Consider the following 19,212-nt stretch of genomic DNA (forward strand, 5'->3'; position numbering starts at 1 on the left):
AACTGAAAATGAGTACATTACTGAAAAGACTAAGTGTGTATTCTTCTAAATATATACCTGACAATATTCTTTTTCTTTTTACAGTCATATTATACCTCCTGATATGTAATCACTTAATAACATAGAGAGGATATGGAATCTATATTTTTATGACTGCTTTTTCATATTGCATTAAGTGGCTGTACCATAATGTGTTTATCCAATTTCCTTTTTTATACAATTTTTTAAAGTAATCTCTACACCCAATGTGGGGCTTGAACTCACGACCTCAAGATCAAGAGCTGGAAATACTCTACTGAGCCAGCCAGGCATCCTTAACCAGTTTCTTACTGATAATAATTTAGATGGTTTCCCTGTTGATTTTTATGAATATTACAAATAATACTACAACGAACATATATATCTATATAAATACATATTAATTTGTGTAATTATATCTGGAACATGTAGCTAGATCAAAGAATATGAATATATACTGTTGTCTTGCAGAAAGGTTGCACCACTGTACCTGCTACCAACAGTATAAAAGAGTTTGTTTCCTCACATTTAATTAATCTTTGACAATCAAATTAGTTAAAATACTCCCCTTGTCAATTTGATATGCATGCTTTTGAAGTGAGGTTGAGCATCTCTTCAAAGGCTTACTTGGTCCATTGGTAATTCTTTTTCTCTAAACTGCCCATTCACTTCCTTTGGTCACTTTTCTATTGAATGTTGATGTTTTTCTTACTGTTCTGTAAAGAGGTTTTTTTGAGTTGAGAGGGGGGAAAATTAGTCCCTTTTTATAAATGTAACAAATTCCCCCATTTCTCAATTGTTTAATGTACCTTTTCAAGATATAATTCTCTAACTAAACTTCAAATAATCAAACTTTGTGATGATCACAAAGAAATTCCACAAAGTCAGCATTCTTTTTTTTTCCTTCCATTTTACTAAGTAGAGCACAACGCAGGGCTTGAACTCATGACCACGAGATTGAGACCTGAGCTGAGATCAAGAGTCAGACACTTAACTGACTGAGCTACTCAGGTGCCCCCAAACTCAGCCTTCTTAACCTTTTAATTCTTCTGGATTTTGATTGCTGTCATGCTTAGAAAAGCTCTTCCTATCCAAAAATCATTAAAATGGTGATTTTTGTGATTTCACGTCAAAAAAGAAAACCAAGCCTTTGACTCTTTGGTGTGCTTGCAATGTACTATCAAAAACAGAACTGCCATAGGCTGAATGTGTCCCCCCACAAAAATTCACATGTTGAAATGCTAAACTCCAATGCGATGGTATTAGGAGGTGGGGACTTTGGGAGGTCACTGGGCCATAAGGGAGGCTTTGTGAATGGGATTAGTGTCCTTATGAAAGTGTCCTTATAAAAGAGACTATGGTGAGCTCTCTCACCCTTCCTCAACATGAGCACACTAAGAAAAGGGCCAACTAGGAACCAGGAAAGTGTATCTACCTGTGACCGGATCTTGGACTGCCCAGGTTCCACACTGTGAGAAATAAATCTGTTGTTTATAGGCTACCCAATCTGTGATACTCTGTTATAGGAGCCCAAAAGGACTAAAATAGGATACTGCATCCTTTTCTGTTGGAATTTCTCATTAAATCAGACAATTTCTCCTACTCTTGCCTCTTGGTTCCTTTTGAATACTCTTCCTTACCATCTCTAAAATTCACTCTTATTTTAGGATAGATTTGTTTCCATAAAAATGACATGCGTTCATTATTTTTTTTAAGTATCAGAGAAAAGTACTAAAAAGAAAAAAGTCCCCATCACCCAGAAACAATCATTAATATTATGCAAACATCATTCCAAACAATATACTAGGTATACGTTCAAAATAGAAGACAGATATACCAAACACAAAAAAGTTCTAAGAAAATGGGATACTGGGGCGCCTGGGTGGCTCAGTGGGTTAAAGCCTCTGCCTTTGGCTCAGGTCATGATCCCAGGGTCCCGGGATCAAGCCCTGCATTGGGCACTCTGCTCAGAAGAGAGCCTGCTTCCCCCTTCTCTCTCTGCCTGCCTCTCTGCCTACTTGTGTTCTCTGTCTGTCAAATAAATAAATAAACAAATCTTTAAAAAAAAAAAAAATGGGATGCTGCCATGTCACTGCAAAAATAAATGGCATTGATTTTCACTTTACAACATCAGAAGAAATATAGGAAATGAAGTTACAAGGCCACAAATTAACTGACAAATGAAGATCTGGCAAGTTAGATCAGTTAATAACAAAACAAAAAGGACAAGAAGAAAAGTGAACAAATGTCTACAAGACAAAGATTTTCACTTTAAGAAAGTAAGAGAAGCATGCCCTGGAAATTGCTCTATCTCAAATACTTCTTTTGCAAAAAAAAAAAAAAAAAAAAAACCCTCTTTATGATAATCCTACAAAAGTGAACATGAAGTAAATGAGATAGTAAGATTGTGTTGCATACAACTTTGTCACAAAAACATTACCTTTCTGTTTACTACCTACCAACCTATTTTAAGGTGGAGGAGGGGAGAGAAGAAGAGGAGGGAGAGAGAATCTTTAGCAGGCTCCACACCCAGTGCAGGGTCCAACTAGGGGCTGGATTTCACAACCCTGAGATCATGACCTGAACTAAAATCAAGAGTCAGACCCTTAACCAACTGAGCCACCCAGGTGCCCGCATTACCTTACTTTTTTATCCAAGAATTAGTGCACAAGTGCCATAATAACCTAAAATTTGTATGAGATAAAATATTTTCATGATTTTCATATTATTTTTTAAGTTATGGTCAAATAAAAACTTCTTCTGCATTTGTTTTAATTTGGGTCAGTGGACTCTCTTCAACTACAAAACTTTAAATAAGGTGAATTAAAAGTTTGAGATCTCTTTTCAGTCCTAAACATTATCCTCCAAGTGTCTAAAGCAATCGAGTCAAATGCCTCTTAGCCAAGTTTTCTGTCCAAATTAAGCATACATAAATGGGGAACAGGGGAATATACTTTCCTTCTACTCTCAAAAAAAGTAGAAATGAAACCTATAAACATTACAGGGTTTTTTGTTTGTTTGTTTGTTTGTTTTTTAAGACCTTAGGACTGTCATCCACCAAGTGTGTTTCAAAACTATTTACATTTTCAGGCAAGCATCTATCAGGGTATTCTGTCCTCTCTACAAAACAGTACTTCTTTTGAACTAAACTTAGCTCACTATAGATTTGACACACACAGATCTTCCCTTCTTTAAAAAAATCTGGGACTTGATGGACACATCTCCATGATCCCATTACTAAGTTTAAATGTGAATGGGTGTAAATTTCAAGCACACTAGAGCATTTTCATGTGCCAAGCCCTAAGCAACATTTTAATCATAATCCCTTCTCATCCATTTTCCTAATTAGACCTCCCATTTATAGTCTGAAAATTCTTGTTCTCCTATTCTCCTTTAACATGTCCATACTACACCCTTTAGGAGATGCAGAAACCAGTATTGCAAAGGGTCTTTCTAAATACCAGTGCCTCACTTTACACAAGTTGAAATCTTCCCATACTCTTCTTTTTTTTTCCCTTAAGATTTTACTTTAAGTAATCTCCACACCCAACGTGGGGCTCCAGCTCATGACCCTGAGATCAAGAGTCACACGCTCCACTGACTGGGTTAGCCAGGCACCCCTGAAATTTTCTAATACTACTCATAATGGAATTCAACGCCTTCCTGATCTTTCTGACTGAACTCTATATAGAAATTAACTTCCACTGTGCAGTATTATCCACTTATTTAACCTTAATGAACATTTATTTTACTGGTTACATTGAGCCAGCCATTATCTAAACAATCTCCTATAAAAATAGGCAAATCAACTATAAGAACTCTATGCTTTATACTCATAGTTGAACATAATCAATGAGACAATAGAAAACAATAGTTAAGTAATTAAATAAGAAACTCAATTCTCTTAAAATTTAACATGTCTCCTCAAATGCAAAATTTTTAAGCTAGGAAAATAAATGTGAAATAAAAACTGTACTAATAGTTAACATTAAAAAAAATCTATTTGGAATTGATCATAAGAGCAAATGATTTATCAACAAAAGGGAATGAAAATGGAAATGATCCAAGAGTGATAAAAAAGAGATTAAAAAAAAAAAAAGACACAGAAACAATAAACATACAAGTGCAGAACAGGATCAGTAAAGAGAACCGTGATCTGTTACAAGGTCTGAAATCTAAGGGTAGACTTGCCCAAACTAGCTAAATAAGCTGGGTCAAGTCATTCCTTTTCTTTTGGATCTCAGTTTCCAAATCCTTAAAATGAAAAAGAGGGATCAGATGTGTTGCCTGCTTTAAAATTTTACAGTTCTATGTGACATAATATAAAAAAAGAAAACTCAGAAACTGTCTGCTTCATTACCAAAGGGTTGTCTGGTTGCTGCCCACCACTACTTTTCCCTGATTTATTACTCACCAAACAGAGGCTGATTCAATTTTCCAAGCATTTCTCTAGTACAAACTAGAAGGGACTAGAATCAAATTCAGTCAGACAACCACATTCAAATGACTAATGTTTGTCAGACAGAAGCCTCATTACAAAATGCTTCATATATCTCTGTTCTATCTAACTCTACCAGCAACAGTACGTTACAACCAAAAAAAGAACATTACTAAAACAGTTCTTAAAACTTAAAGAAATATAGTTTTAACTACAGAAAAATGCTGAAACCAATGCTAACCTTAAGATTTACTGATCAGTCTTTAGTGAATTTTATTAATGCAATCTTCAAGTCAAATAAACAGAATCACTGGAGTATATGTAGCAATTAATCGGCCCAGCACAACAAAACTATATTCTATTTCTCAAAACAAACAAACAAAAAACCAGAGTAAAATCACCTTTTCAAAATACAATTTCATTAAGGTATCTCATGCAAAGTGTTCTTTTAATAGTCTAAAGCCAAGTATTTCAGACCTCAAACCATTTAAATGTTAAGAAAGGGGCATCAGAGATTCTGAGCTTTTCTCTTAAAAAATATTTGTAATCTCATGATATTTCCACATAATATCCATTTTAATAAAGTGAAAAAACTTAGCAGCCCCAATAAATTGATTATTAAAAAACAGCCTCAGGAAAAAATTTATCTTACCTCTACACTAGGGCTAAGGCTGCTTGGCAGTGTTTCTGAAGTCACAGTAGTGCTTGGAAGGCTGGAAATTTCCCAAGTATTCACAGGCTGTATTGGTTCAGACTGCTTTGAACGATCTATACATTTTGGATTATCCAGTAAGGTCACTTCATAAAATTCTTGAATATCTAGAAGTGAAGAAAAGAAAAAAAAAATCAAAGTATTTAGATTTTCTAATTAAACTATGCATTGCTGAAACAGCATTAACTCAAAAAGTAAAATAAGCCCAATCTTATAATGTACTTAAAACAGTGAATATTTTCTCATTTTATTTTGTCATAGTTACATCAGAACTTGCAGGGCATAGTGTAAAAGTCACAGGTTTTTTACACTTCAAAGTCAGTGCTGAGTTCAAATCTCTATTTCATCATAAATTAGCTGCCTGTTCAGGCAAGTTACTTAACCTCTGATAACTTGCCTCTTTATCATGTGAATTGTAAAAAGTACTGAGTATAATACATATGAAGCCCACAATGGCACCTAACAGGCTCCTAACCAACAGCAGCTAATATCACTACTATGAATTTTGAAGATGTGAGTCATTACTGATATTTTATCTTCATACCACCAATATCTCCTCAATATAAACCCCTCACATAGTTTTAACTGTCCTTCTAACCAACATGAACAAGAAAGTGAAATACTAAATTAAATATTTCATATTTTAGAAATAATCAATTAAACATAACAAAACTAAAAAATCCATAAATTTATTTAAAGTAGCACAGGACAATTTAAAAGGTCAATTTACTTTGCTGTCAACTAGAATTATATAAACTTAGCATATTAACACTGATTTTTCATGCCATTCAGAAAGCTCTGAGTGACAGTTACATAATGCTTAAGTTCACCACTATCAGTTCTTTATTCACCTAGTTGTGTATTTTGAGTTAGTTTTTTAAATGGGAGAAATTATTGTTTTAACAGCAAAGGTGGGAGAATATCCTATACAGAATTTTTTAAACAGAATAACATTTAAACAGAAGTAACATTTAAACAGAGTAACTTTTACTTATTTCTATGATGAAAAGATTAATATGTCCTTTAAAAAACAGTCAGAAAATAGTAGAGACAAAATAACTCTCTTTTAATAACCAGTAGAATTGTAAAACTTTCTAAGTAAAGAGCTCATAAAAACTAAATCAGCATAGTGAAGATAGTATCAACCCACTTTACAAGGTGTTAAGAATATTACTAGAGAAAATTGCATATGAAAGTATTTTATAAACCATGAGTTAAGTACAAAAAACTGTTCACATAACCATCATGAAAAAAATTATTATAAACTCAAATTAAGAGCATCAGCTACAAAGTGTTCTTACCAAAAATTGCTTAACCTGAACCTAAATCAAACCTTCAGAACCAACTTGCAGTTCACAGGAAATAAAGAAGCTAGAGAAACAAGTAAAATGACACCAAAAGAGCAAGGGGGAAAAAAACAGATTCAGAAGGGGACATTCCATAAGACAAATGGCCAGTTTCTTTACCAAGTCAATGTCATGAAAAGGAAGAGAAATTATTTGAGAAGAATTTTTTTTTTTAAATAAAGGAAATGAAAAAAACACAGCAATTAACTGCAATAAGTGAGACTTGACTGGCAGGAAGGGGCAGGAGGATATAAAAGATATTGTGATAATTAGGGAAATTTAAATATGTACTATTTTCCAAAAATACTACAGATTTTTTTTTAGGAAATGTATATATATATATTAGGAGATGTATATATATATATGAGACTATGTATACATTTCTGTGGCAGGACATATACTTCTACATATATAAGAAACACATATTTATTATACACAGAGGATATATATTCATAGATCTATAGAGAAGGAGAAATATCTTCTGCAAGAAAATAAAGATATCAGAGCTCCTAGTGTAATTATGCTCCCCAAAAGTGCTGAATATTGAGTAATTTGAGTAATTGGATGATTACCAATCTCAAGGTAAATAGCCCACATCACCATAAAAAAACTTCATTATATTTTCCATTATTACAAGTCGAGTTTGAAATGTTTACCTTCTGTGACCTTTTATTCTACCCTTAACAGATATACTGCTGTATTATCCTTCAATAATATCTCTAACAAATATCTCTATCAGTACTGTCCAAAAGAACTTTCTACAGGGATGAAAATGTTCTATAGCTGCACTCTCCAATATGGTAGCCACTAGCTACACATGGCTATTAAGCACTAAAAATGTGACAAGTGTCACATTTTTGTGAGGAACTGATTTTATAATTTTATTTATGTATAATTAAATAGTCACAAACAGCTAGTAGTTATCATATAGGACAACAGAGATCTAGACTAGTATAATTTGGAGTAACATTTTACTATCTAGGAAGATCAAGGAATAAAATGCTCCCTATGTGAATTTTTCAAAAGTCTACTCACATCCTGCTACTTACTGTCAACTGAAATGCCTCAGCTCTTAAAAAGTCCTTCTAATTTGCAGTGCCTGAGCTCTTACGGACTGAATATGAATCAAATATTCATATTATTTTAACTATATCAGGCTTAAGACAACATAAACTGAGTAAACACTCATTAGAATGACTATTATCAACAAAACAGGCTAACAGGCTTTGATGAGGATGTAGAGAAATTAAACCCCTGTCCATTTATAGGTAGGAATAGAAAATGATATAATCATTGTGGAAAACAGTACAGTGATATCTCAAAATACTACAACATAAAATCACCTTTTGATCAAGCATGAGATTCTAGATATATGCCCAAAAGAAGTGAAAGCGGGGACTCAAACAGATTATGTGTACATCAATAAGCACAGCAGCATTATTCCCAGTATACAACAGGTGGAAACAACCCAAATATTCATCCACAGATGAATGGTTAAAAAACAAAATGTGGAACATACAAACAACTACTCAACTTTTAAAAGGAACAAAATTCTGATACATTCTACAAAATGGATGGATGGATTTTGAAGACATTATGCTAAGTTTAGGGTAAGTCAGACACACAAGAAAATATTGTATAATTCCACTTACATGAGGTACTAGAAGAGTCAAATTTATAGAGGCAGGAAGAACAATTGTTACTGGGGTAAGATAAGAATGGATTAAGGAGGGACTGAGTGAGGAGGAAATGGAGAGTTATTTTCTAACGAGTACAGAGTTTCAGTCTGGGATGATGAAAAGTTTCAGGAGACACAATGAGTGATGGTCACAAAATAATGTGAATGTACTTAATGCCTCTGAACTGTACACTTAAAAAAAAGATAAACTTTGTTACCTACATTTTATCACAATAAAAAAAATAAGCTGGATATGTCAGCTTATTATCATTTTCCTTTATTTATATTTTAAAGGAAAGTGATAATAAGCTCACATATCCAGCTTATAAATATACACATCCCTTTAATTTTGACCCAATATCCCATTTTGACCAACATTCCACACATTTTATTTAACTTGTCCACCACACTGCTTCATCTTTAGGGTATCTCAAAGACTATAAAGGTCAGTAACATAGGAATACCTCTTCAGAAATTATTTCTCTATCACAAATTTACTCAGGTGTATCAGTAAAGATTTTTCAAAGCTGCACTTCATCAAAAAGGGTACTCTGGAAAAACTGGACAGAGCTTTTCTTTTTGAGTCCAAAGTACTCATATTTTATATTTCCCATAGTATCAGCAGTCATTGTTCTTTATAATCTACATTTTATATGTCAGAAGATAATTATATCACTGATCATAACCATAAAGATTTAGCAAAGAAAAAAGATTATTCCTGGGACAGGAGTGTTTCTACAATAACATTCTAAGATTCAAAACATTACTTTCTTTTCCTTTAGATTTTTTTTAAATTGGGGAGTATAATACTGAGTTCCATAAGCTAATGAGCCTAAAGTAAAATCGAAGCTACTACTATTAACAGAAGTCAGAAATAGAAAACAAAAACAAGTTCTAGTATAATCCCCATTTCTCCCAGTTCTTCAAAATCTGTTTAAAATGCTCAAGTCTCAAATTCCAAGTTATTCTCAACAAACTTCATGAAAATAAAGAATTAAACTAATGAGTTCACCCTGAACACTTAAGACATTCAAACAATGAATACTAATAGAGAGAATACATTTTAAAGAGGAATAAAAGAATTAAAAAATGAGATATAACAATGTCTTTGAGAGATGGAGAAAATTGAGGAAAAAAATACATTAACACTTAAAAATCAAATAACACCATTTAGAAACACTTAAAAAGGTAGCGTTCTATAAAAATTTGATGGTTATATTTTAAGGTGCTATAGAACCTTACACATCTATTTCAAATTTCTATTACTGCACATGTATTAAATTTTTTGAAAGTAAAATTAACCAGCTCTGACAATGAAAAATTCTTTTATAATTCTGATTTATATAATTCATTTATATATTTCTACGCCAATTATACCCAACATCACTAATAATGGCTACTCATAGTTATACCAAAATATACAGACAACAAAAAATGTAATCACAGCAAAATAATACTTCAATAGTCATCTCTCTCAATACTATTACATTAGAAATTGCTAAATTTACTATCACATGTAAGATGACGGACACCTGGGTGGCTTAGCTGGTTAAGAAACTGTCTTGGGTGCAGGTCATGATCCCAGGATACTGGGATGGAGTCCTCCATTGGGCTCTTGGCTCAGCAGGGAGCATGCTTCTCCCTCTGCCTGCCCCACTCACTGCTTGTGCCCTCTCTCTGACAAATACATAAAGTCTTTTAAAAAAATGACAGAGTCTTTCAATAAACCTACGCAAACATTTCACTTGCATCAACTCTAAACTTAAATCTTTAATATGAAAATGTACAGAAAATGGGAAAAATACAGAAGTAGTCAAAATGACTGCCACTTAAGACAGGTAATTCCATACTCATCTAAAAATCCATATAGTTCACCCAGATATACACCTACAGAGACATGACAAATAAATGAAATACCTGGTGTTAGACTGGTTACTGAAAAAAATAATTAGGAAAGAAAAAATATAGTGGAAAAAATCTGACCTTACACAGATGAAATAAACTAGAAAAATTATTTACAGATGCTTTTATAGCTCTGTTGATTACAAGGTTCCAAAGAGAATTCAACCAGATTCAACATAATCAAAGCACTACATCAGAGAAGTAGTAAGCAAAACTACTAGCAAATAAATAACAATCCAGGTTCAATCAAAATGACCAACTGAAAAGTTAATAAAATTTTCCTCCAATAAAGTTTTGGTCAAGAGAATGATCCAGGGGCGCCTGGGTGGCTCAGTGGATTAAGCCGCTGCCTTCAGCTCAGGTCATGATCTCAGTGTCGTGGGACCGAGCCTCGCATCGGGCTCTTTGCTCAGCGGGAGCCTGCTTCTCTCTCTCTCTCTCTGCCTGACTCTCCGCCTACTTGTGATCTCTCTCTGCCAAATAAATAAATAAAATCTTTAAAAAAAAAAAAAAAAAAAAGAGAATGATCCATATAATGTCATAAACGTTTTCTTTTCTAAAACCTAGCCTGCAAAGTCACACACATGAAGTTAGCAACAAACTAAAATATAATATGACAGGGGGCGCCTGGGTGGCTCAGTGGGTTGAGCCACTGCCTTCGGCTCAGGTCATGATCTCAGGGTCCTGGGATCGAGTCCCGTATCGGGCTCTCTGCTCAGTGGGGAGCCTGCTTCCTCCTCTCTCTGTCTGCCTCTCTGCCTACTTGTGATCAGTCTCTGTCAAATAAATAGATATTTGAAAAATATATATATATATAATATGACGGGAACCAATAATAAACAAACAAACAAAAAATCCAATAAATTTTGACATTTTACTATTACAGCTAGAAATTCACAAACCTTGATTACTAAATAAATACATTTTTCAAAATGTGTAAATTCCATAATTACAAGCATCATTCCATCATAAATATTCTCCTTCAAAGTAAAAACTTCAACAAAAAAAAACCACTGATACTACAAATCAACATCTATCTTAAACACATTTGTTAGTGTTCTTTACCAATTAAAATATTCAACTTATGATAAAGAATATCCTAATAACTGAACATGAGGAGAGGCTCTGGATTCAGATTAGTTGAATTCAATTTCTGGCTCGACAGTTTAGTACCTGAGCGTTCTTGAACAAGATACATAATTTGTCAGTGCCTCAGTTTTCCAATCTATAAAAGAGTATAATCACCTTACAGGTGAATAGAGACTTCATAGGATTATGATGACTAAATGAGACACTTGTATTACAAAGAGAAGTGCTTTTTAAATATACTCTTCAGGGGTGCCTGGGTGGCTCAGTGGGTTAAGCCTCTGCCTTTGGCTCAGATCATGATCCCAGGGTCCTGGGACCAAGCCCCGCATCAGGCTCTCCGCTCAGCAAAACAAGGAGCTTGCTCCCCCCTCCCTCCGCCTGCCTCTCTGCCTACTTGTGATTTCTCTGTGTTAAATAAATAAATAAAATCTTTTATAAATAAATAAATACACTTTTTACATACACTTGAAAAAGTCAAAATCTCAGATCCATTAGGATGGTTATTATAAAAAAAACCCTGAAAATAACAAGTGTTGGCAAAAGTATGGAGACCCTTGTGCTCTGCTGGTGGGACCGTAAAATAATGCAACTGCTATGTGAGGCAGTAGGGCAGTTCCTCAAAAAATTAAATATGTAAATACCATATGATCCTGCAATCTTGCTCTTGAGTATCCCAAAAATTGAAAGAAGAGTTTCAAAGAGATATTTGCACACCCATGGAAGCACTATTCACAATAGCTGAGAGGTTAAAACACTCCAAATGTCCATCAATGGATCAATGGATAAACAAAATGTGGTATATACATACAGTAAAATAAATCCAGTCTTAAACGGGAAGGAAATTCTGTCACATGCTACAACATGGAGTAACTTTGAGAACATTAAATGAATTAAGTTAGCCACTAAAAAGATAAGTACTGTATGATTTCCCCTTGCATGAGCTACTTACAGTAGTCAAAATCATGGAGACAGAAAGTACAAGAGTAGTTACCAGGTGCTGGGTGTACAACGAAAAGGGAAGTATTGTTTACTGGGTAGAGTTTTGCTTTTGCAAGAGGAGTAAGTTCTGAACTGTTTTTGGAACAATGTGGATATACTTAACACTATCAAACTACACATTTAAAAGTGGCTAAGATGATAAATGTTATTTTCTTTTTACAATTAAAAAAAAAGGAGACATACTTTTGAAACCCAGTATCTACAAATTTAAATGTCCTTTACCATGTTTACAAGGCCTAGTCAAATTCAGTTAATAGAGTAGCAAAAAATGAATGAGCCAAATATCTCAGAAATGGTCAGTGTTATTACATAATCCACCTCATCTTGAAAAATTTTAGAACTAAAATAAAAAATGTATTAAAGTAAGCTTGCTATTTATTGCAGACAAGCATGTTACTTATTGCAGACAAACTATACAAATCTCATGATTCAACTTACTCAAGTCTCTAAAGTCAGCCTGATCTTTAGCACAGGTTTTTCCTCCTGTGAGCAAGAAAAGCAGATAAATTCTCTGACCCCATAAGTAACTCCAGGGATCTAGACTAGTAAGAAATCTTTGAAGACTACCAAGTCGTCTCAGAGATTCCAGACAAACCTAAGTATCATAAATGACCTCAAACCAATATGGACTTGAACACCTGGGCTCTGACCTGTAATCAAACCATATCAAGTCTACTTTACTTACAAATTTTCAAATGTAAGTACAGAAAATGAGAATACAAAATCAAATATATTAAGTTTTCAAATTGTTCTCACCTAAATCACGGAGTAAAATTAGGCAGACTTTATCTTCCATTTATATAAAAATGATCACCACATACTTGGGGAACAAATTTTAAATAAGTATATATAGCTCATGGATTTTTTTTTTTTTAGATATAACTTTAAATATTCATCTCTAAAGAAGTAACTTGTCAGCTGAAACTCAAAATTAATAAAAACTGTTCTGCTTTCAATAATTTTTAAATCTTCAAGACATCTTTCAATGTCACTAACAAACATCAGAACTAGGACAATGATTGCCATGTTTCACTGAATTGATGATATCGATTCTCTGATGCACCATTATTTCATGTGCCACTAAGAATGTATAATCACTTCCATAATACATCAGTCATAAAATGTATCCCAAATTCAAAGATATTAAGATAAATTAAAAATTGTTATCTCAGAACAGACATAATGCAATATATACATGCCTATTCCTCTGAATAACCCCCAGGTAACCAGAACAGACCTAATCTGATTAACACATTTCAAATACGGAGGAAAGGAAAAAATAAATCAACATTTCTATAACACCAAAATCCCAGAGCCCTACACAAACTTCTTTTAAATGCATGAAAACAGTACAAACTACCAGCTCAAACAATCAATAAACAATTACGCAGACACCAAATCCAAAGAAGTAACTACATAATTCACTACTGCCTAAGAAAATGATTTCCAAACTCAGGCAGTCAAAAACCTAAGCACCAAATGACTTTCAAACAATTCAGATGGTCAAGACCCATGTCTCCTTAAATCTAGTGGTCCGCTGATATCAGCTCAGAAAAGAGAGTGCCACCTACTAAAGGAAGAAACAGTTAATCCAGGATTTTCCAGCACATACTATGAACACAACAGACTCTAGTTTAGCCTAGGAAGAGGTACAGGTTTAAAGTATACTAATATGCTGTTTCAAGAACAACGGTACAGGTGCAAACCAAAAAGAAAATCTTACTGACCTAAAAATTTTCCAAAAACTGACAAAAGTTAATAAATACCAAAGAATGCATTTAATAATTTAGTAAACAATTAATTCAATTACAGTACGGAAACACATAAAAATCTCTACTAAAATTACCCATTTCAAAATTCCTAAACTCTATTACTTTTCCGACACCAAAATTTGTTATCATATCCTATAAAACATTAAAATATATGTAAATCTAAATATCAAGGTAAACTGACAACCAATGAAATTATACAGTACTAAGAAGATTGACAAACTTATTAAAAGACTAATTCTCTTAGAATTCAATTATGTATAAGAACAGATAAACAGTCAAAAGGGGCAAGGCAGAATATATTTTAAAAATCCCTCCAAACATACCCTCCAAATCTACCTCCAATCTACAGAGAAATCTAAAAGTGTAGATTATGTTTACTTTACTGACCATTTAATTTTAAGCTGCAGACTTCACACAGAGAAGGACTACACCCATCTACATCTATAGGTAAACAAGGACATACAAGTCATACTATTTTTTTTTTCTAAACAGTGACTCTACTAAATAAAACATTCTTAGGTTTGATGTTGACTTAGAAAACCAAATAACTAAAAATACTTCCCTTCCTTTTTGGCTACTTTTTTCAGAGGAATCCAATTTGATCATCCATTTGTACCTTAAACATCAGAGCTTAGAAATTCAAATGTAAAAAATGTCCATCAGTTTAAAAAAAAAAAACAGAATGTTGATAATTTTTGAAGATGGGTTACAGTTAATTACATTGTTAATTAGATAGAGCTGTTAATTATACTGTTCTCTATTTTTGCGTAGGTTTTTTCAAGTCTATAATAATACTAAGATTTAAAAATTATTCAGGTGTACTGAGTGATCTTCCTTAAAATCTTTAATTTAAAAAAAATTTAGTAGAGAGTATCAATTTAGCATTAAGTTTTTTGACAGAATACACTAACTTGTGTAGTCCACAAACACATCAAAAGTTACTCTATTAATAAACAGATGTTAGGTCATATCCACTTGGAAGTTACTAAGAAAATAAATGCAATGCAATGAAGTTCATGTCCTATTTATACAGTCAATGATTAATTAAAAATTTTTATTCTTAGAATTGGAAGGGACAAATTTTCTAGTTCAGTGGTCTACACATTTTCTAGATACCTAGGGGAGAGTCCAGAGACAAATCATCTTGTTTGATAAATCAGGAATTGTGCACAAAATAAGAGATTTTGTTTTCAAAAAGAATCTCGCTGCATTAAAATCAGGTTGGAGGAAGGGCTAAAAATCATTGTTCTATTACATTCACATTCTACAGCAAATATAGTGACCTAAAAAAGGTTAAATGACATATATTACCATTCAATTAGTGGCAGCCTGAGGAAGAGAATTTAGGACTCACTTGCCCAGTTCTACTTTAAAACAATGCACCACCTTAAATTTAAGTTACTTATGAATAACATTGTTTCTATTTTCTTGGCTACAAAATAATATTACACAAAATCATCTCTAAGATAATTTTCAGGTCTAAAATTCTGACTCCATGCATGCTAAGTTTAAACAGAAGTCTACACTAGGGCATGTATGTCCTTAAACAGAGCAGAACTCTTCAAACATTTTCAGGGACTTCAGAGAAATAGAAGTAAAATATAGAAACAAGTTAAAAGTTATTTGTTCTTTATTTTTTGGATCCTGAAACATTTCTGCAACTTCTCCACCTTTTAATAGTTAATGCTGAGAATATAAAACATGTCACCAAAGACCACTGAAATAATCATACTGAAAGTTTTTTGGTTATTAGATACTTTTGTAAACACACGTCACTGAATGTTCAAGTTACTGAATGTCTTATAGAGAACCAAGTACATCACTCTCTGTTAAGTTTAAAATAAATGAATTCAGAGGTGCATTAAGTCTAGCTAACACATAATGGTCACAAATAATGTTTTAATTCCCACCTATTAAAGCCTGAAAGAGGTTGCTCTGAAATATGTTAATAACCCGTTCTATGGAACTTCTGAGCTGTCTGTCTTCAGTTTGGCTTAGTTTTGAACGATATTCTTCCAAAAGGTGCAATGCTCTCTGGGTGTCTAAGAAGAAAAGAAGAGTCTGATTAAAATTACACATTCCTTACACAGCAAATAATTCTGCAAGACATCTAAACACTTCTCCAAATCCTCTACCTCAACCAATGCTACTACGTTCACAAACATATTTATTCCCTAGAATAACCAAAATTTTTTAAAAAAATATGTCACAGAAAAAGGAGGTAGACAAGCACTTGCTAATAAATGTTCACTAGTAGTCTACCACAATAAAAGACTGTTTGATCAAGATATTAGTTAACATAGCTTCAACTGATCTGATATGCAAAGCGGATTACCCACAATTTGTCATTATAATATAAATCTTAAATGTTTCAAAATACTAGCTCTTAGCCAGGATCCTACAATTGCTCACAGAGTGTTTAGGAAGAATAACAAAGTAAAATATTAAAACACCAATTCAAAGTTTTTAAAAAGACATTTCAGTGGAGTGAAAATTAACTGCCTCTGGAGTCACTAGAGAGATTCAAAAAAGAAAGTTTGAAAAACATTTAGATGTTTCCCTCTTCTGAAAGATATGATGAAGCTTAGATTCCCTAAGTAGTAAGGCTAACAAGATGCTGTCTCATGAGAGTTAAATACTTTTAAAACCAACAATCACAAAACACACACAGGAAACACACACAGGAGAGTTCCGAAATAAATTCTCACCTTGCTTCCGGACTGGCATTTTTCTCCAGTATCAGGAAGAGGGCACACACCTTTAAAAACAGAAAAGAAACAACTAAAGCAAAGAACAGAATCGTGGTTAAACTAGTACTTCCCCCTGAATCTCACATCGAAAAACTCCCAGCCCTATTTGAAAAGGCCACACCTGGAGAAGTTTTCCCAAACGAAAGAAAGAGCCTCAGTGTCAGCCAGCAGTGTCAGTCAATCTAGAAAGCTTTTACCTAAGGGTGGGTACCCCTACAAATTAAGAGCAGACAGAGAAGCCTGCTTCCAAATTCTCCTCGAAAGCTGTTCCCTCTCCAAAGGGTACTAAAAATGCCTAGACGTGGGGCCACCGCTCCCCTGGCGTAACTATGCATATTTCCCACCTGCTACTGGGGGGGGGGGCGGTGCAGAAGCGCTCCGACCCTTGGCCCCTAAGCCCGTAACGACCGTACAGCGCAGAGACAGGACTAGCTAGGCAGATCACCCCACCCCCCTCGGGCCCCCTCCTCTAGCTTGCCTTTCTCTTTGCTCGCTTCGTCCAGGCTACTCCAGCGGGGGTCGGACAGGGCTGCGGCCACTCTCCGCGACGCCCTCACGCCCCACATGCACACCTCCGCGGGCCCCCACACCTGCGGCGCCACCACAAAGTTCCACCAAGCGGCGAGCGCTCCGAGCTGGGGTGCGCTCCGGCCCGAGTCGGGGCGGCTCCCCCGCCCTGCCCCGCTCCACGTCCCCCCGCCCCGCCCGGGGCTCGAGGAGCTGAACTGAGGGGGGTGAGGGAACGGGGGAGGAGCTCCCCTTGGCGGCCGCACCCCCGCCGCCTCTTCCTCCTCCTCCTCCTCTGCCGCGGCCGCCTAACTTCGCCGCGGTCGGCTAGCCCGCTCGCCTTTTCCCCTCCTAGCCGCCCCACCCCCGGAACCTCGCCTCCTTCCGCGCCCCCAACCGCTCTCCCCCCAAACTTTCCGCCAAGATGGCGGCCCCGGAGCTGGACTGCCGCGCCCCCACGTGACCGCTTTCCCGGCGCTCTCAGCCAATGGGAAGTGAGGAGGCGGCTGGCGCCGAGCCCCGGGCTCTCTGGGCTGCTACCTTTGGGTTGGAAGGGGGAGGAGGGCCTGAAGGGGGCTGGGGAACGGGAAAGGGGACCCGGGGACCATCCCAAGTGAACCTCCTCTCTTAAAGGGGCGGCCATCGAAGTGGCTCTGAGGACAAAGGAGTTGACACACAGATTCTACAGGTGGTCCGTGGTGGCCCTGGAAGAGCCCGCCTTTACCTCGCCCTAGCCCACCGGTGTGTCCCGCGCTTCAGAGCGAGTAGAGCGCCAGGCCCGGAATGGTCCGGGTGTCTGAAGAGAGACGTGACCTCACCTATACCAGATCCAAGACATTCCGAGAACCCTTTAACCTCACTAAACACGTGCTGTTTCCAACTCCGAAGCTGGAGAGAGTGCCTGGCGCCCCCGGGGGTGGATCCCCAACCGGGAAAATCGGTCTTGGGAAGTAGTCCGACTGCACCACCTACGTTAGGGGCGGGGGCGGGGGCGGCGGCGGGGGCGGCTGGGGCCTGGAACGGGGGAAGGGGGAGGAGTTTGGGCGGGGGTTGGGGATGTAATCTCTGCACTTAACATTTTGTACTAATTTTTTTTTTTATTATTAGACCTTCAGTAAAAGTCTGGGGGGGGTGGGGCGGTGAATAAAGAAAGGCTCGTAAAATAGATTAAGAGTTTGAGGGGTTTACCAGAGGGTTTTTAAGTCTAAGTGAGTCTAAGTGTGAATGTATTTAAGGGTGGAAAGAGAACATTTGCTCCTTCTTTCACTCGCACATTCATTCACACCCCCTTGCCTCAGCCCCTCCGCGCAGCCATCAGTCTCAGGTATTACCCAAGCTCTGGCGGCCCTTTTAAGAGCTCACCTGTAGCTACCTCCTACGGAACCGAGCCGCTTTTGGCACGCGCCGCGGGTTTTAGTTTAGACTGCAAGGCAGAGAGGGACTTCGGGTCGGCCAGAACCCGGCTCTGGATCTGAGACACCCAGGTGGTAGAAGGAGAAATGGCGAAAAGCTCTCAAAGTCACTGTTCAGGTCTTCGAGCGTTGTCTGGATAACAGGGACCTCCCTCCTCTGAGGTCCAGAGAGATTTTGCCCAAGGTCACTCAGAGTTAGTGGCAAAACTGGAAAGGAGAAGATCCCGAGGCCATATGCTTGGGCTAATTTAAAGGGAAGCCCCGAAAACCTACTGTAACAGTAGCAGTTACTCAGAGGTGTGCTGACCACCAGGGTTCACTTTCGGATCGCTCCTTGGAATTCTAACTTGAGAGAACCCAACAATGACTTTAGAGCTCATCTAAACCCAATCTCTCAGTTTAAGATAAAGAAACTGAGGTTCAAAAAGGGGAAGCAACTTGCCCAAGGGCATATAGGCTAATCAGTGACAGCAGCCCAGAATTGGTTCTCCTGTCTCCAATACAGGAGATAGGGTTCTTTCCACTGTGGTTCTGGACAACTTGACACTGGTATGTTGGTATCTTAGCAACAGATGCCTATGCTCCCCTA

At 36.4% G+C, this 19,212-nt stretch overlaps 1 protein-coding gene across 12 annotated transcripts in view; it reads right to left on the reverse strand.

The window, feature by feature from the left end:
- Window positions 1-18,133, reverse strand: part of DLG1 (discs large MAGUK scaffold protein 1) — a 255,691-nt gene extending 237,558 nt beyond the window's left edge. For 4 of the 12 annotated variants that reach the window (XM_032337090.1, XM_032337079.1, XM_032337051.1 and 1 more), the window contains exons 1-4: window positions 17,183-17,607; window positions 16,663-16,712; window positions 15,865-15,996; window positions 5,109-5,275 (exon numbers count right to left, since the gene is read on the reverse strand). In XM_032337090.1, coding sequence (XP_032192981.1) covers window positions 5,109-5,275; window positions 15,865-15,996; window positions 16,663-16,681 — 318 coding nt within the window. In that variant the 5' untranslated portion in view covers window positions 16,682-16,712; window positions 17,183-17,607. Of the gene's footprint in view, window positions 1-5,108; window positions 5,276-15,864; window positions 15,997-16,662; window positions 16,713-17,182; window positions 17,608-18,029 lie in introns of those variants that run through there. The other 8 variants (XM_032337117.1, XM_032337103.1, XM_032337100.1 and 5 more) reach the window with 3 other exon arrangements.
- Window positions 18,134-19,212: the final 1,079 nt, after the last annotated feature.

The sequence above is a fragment of the Mustela erminea genome, chromosome 1 (assembly GCF_009829155.1).
Source record: "Mustela erminea isolate mMusErm1 chromosome 1, mMusErm1.Pri, whole genome shotgun sequence".
NCBI lineage: Eukaryota > Metazoa > Chordata > Mammalia > Carnivora > Mustelidae > Mustela > Mustela erminea.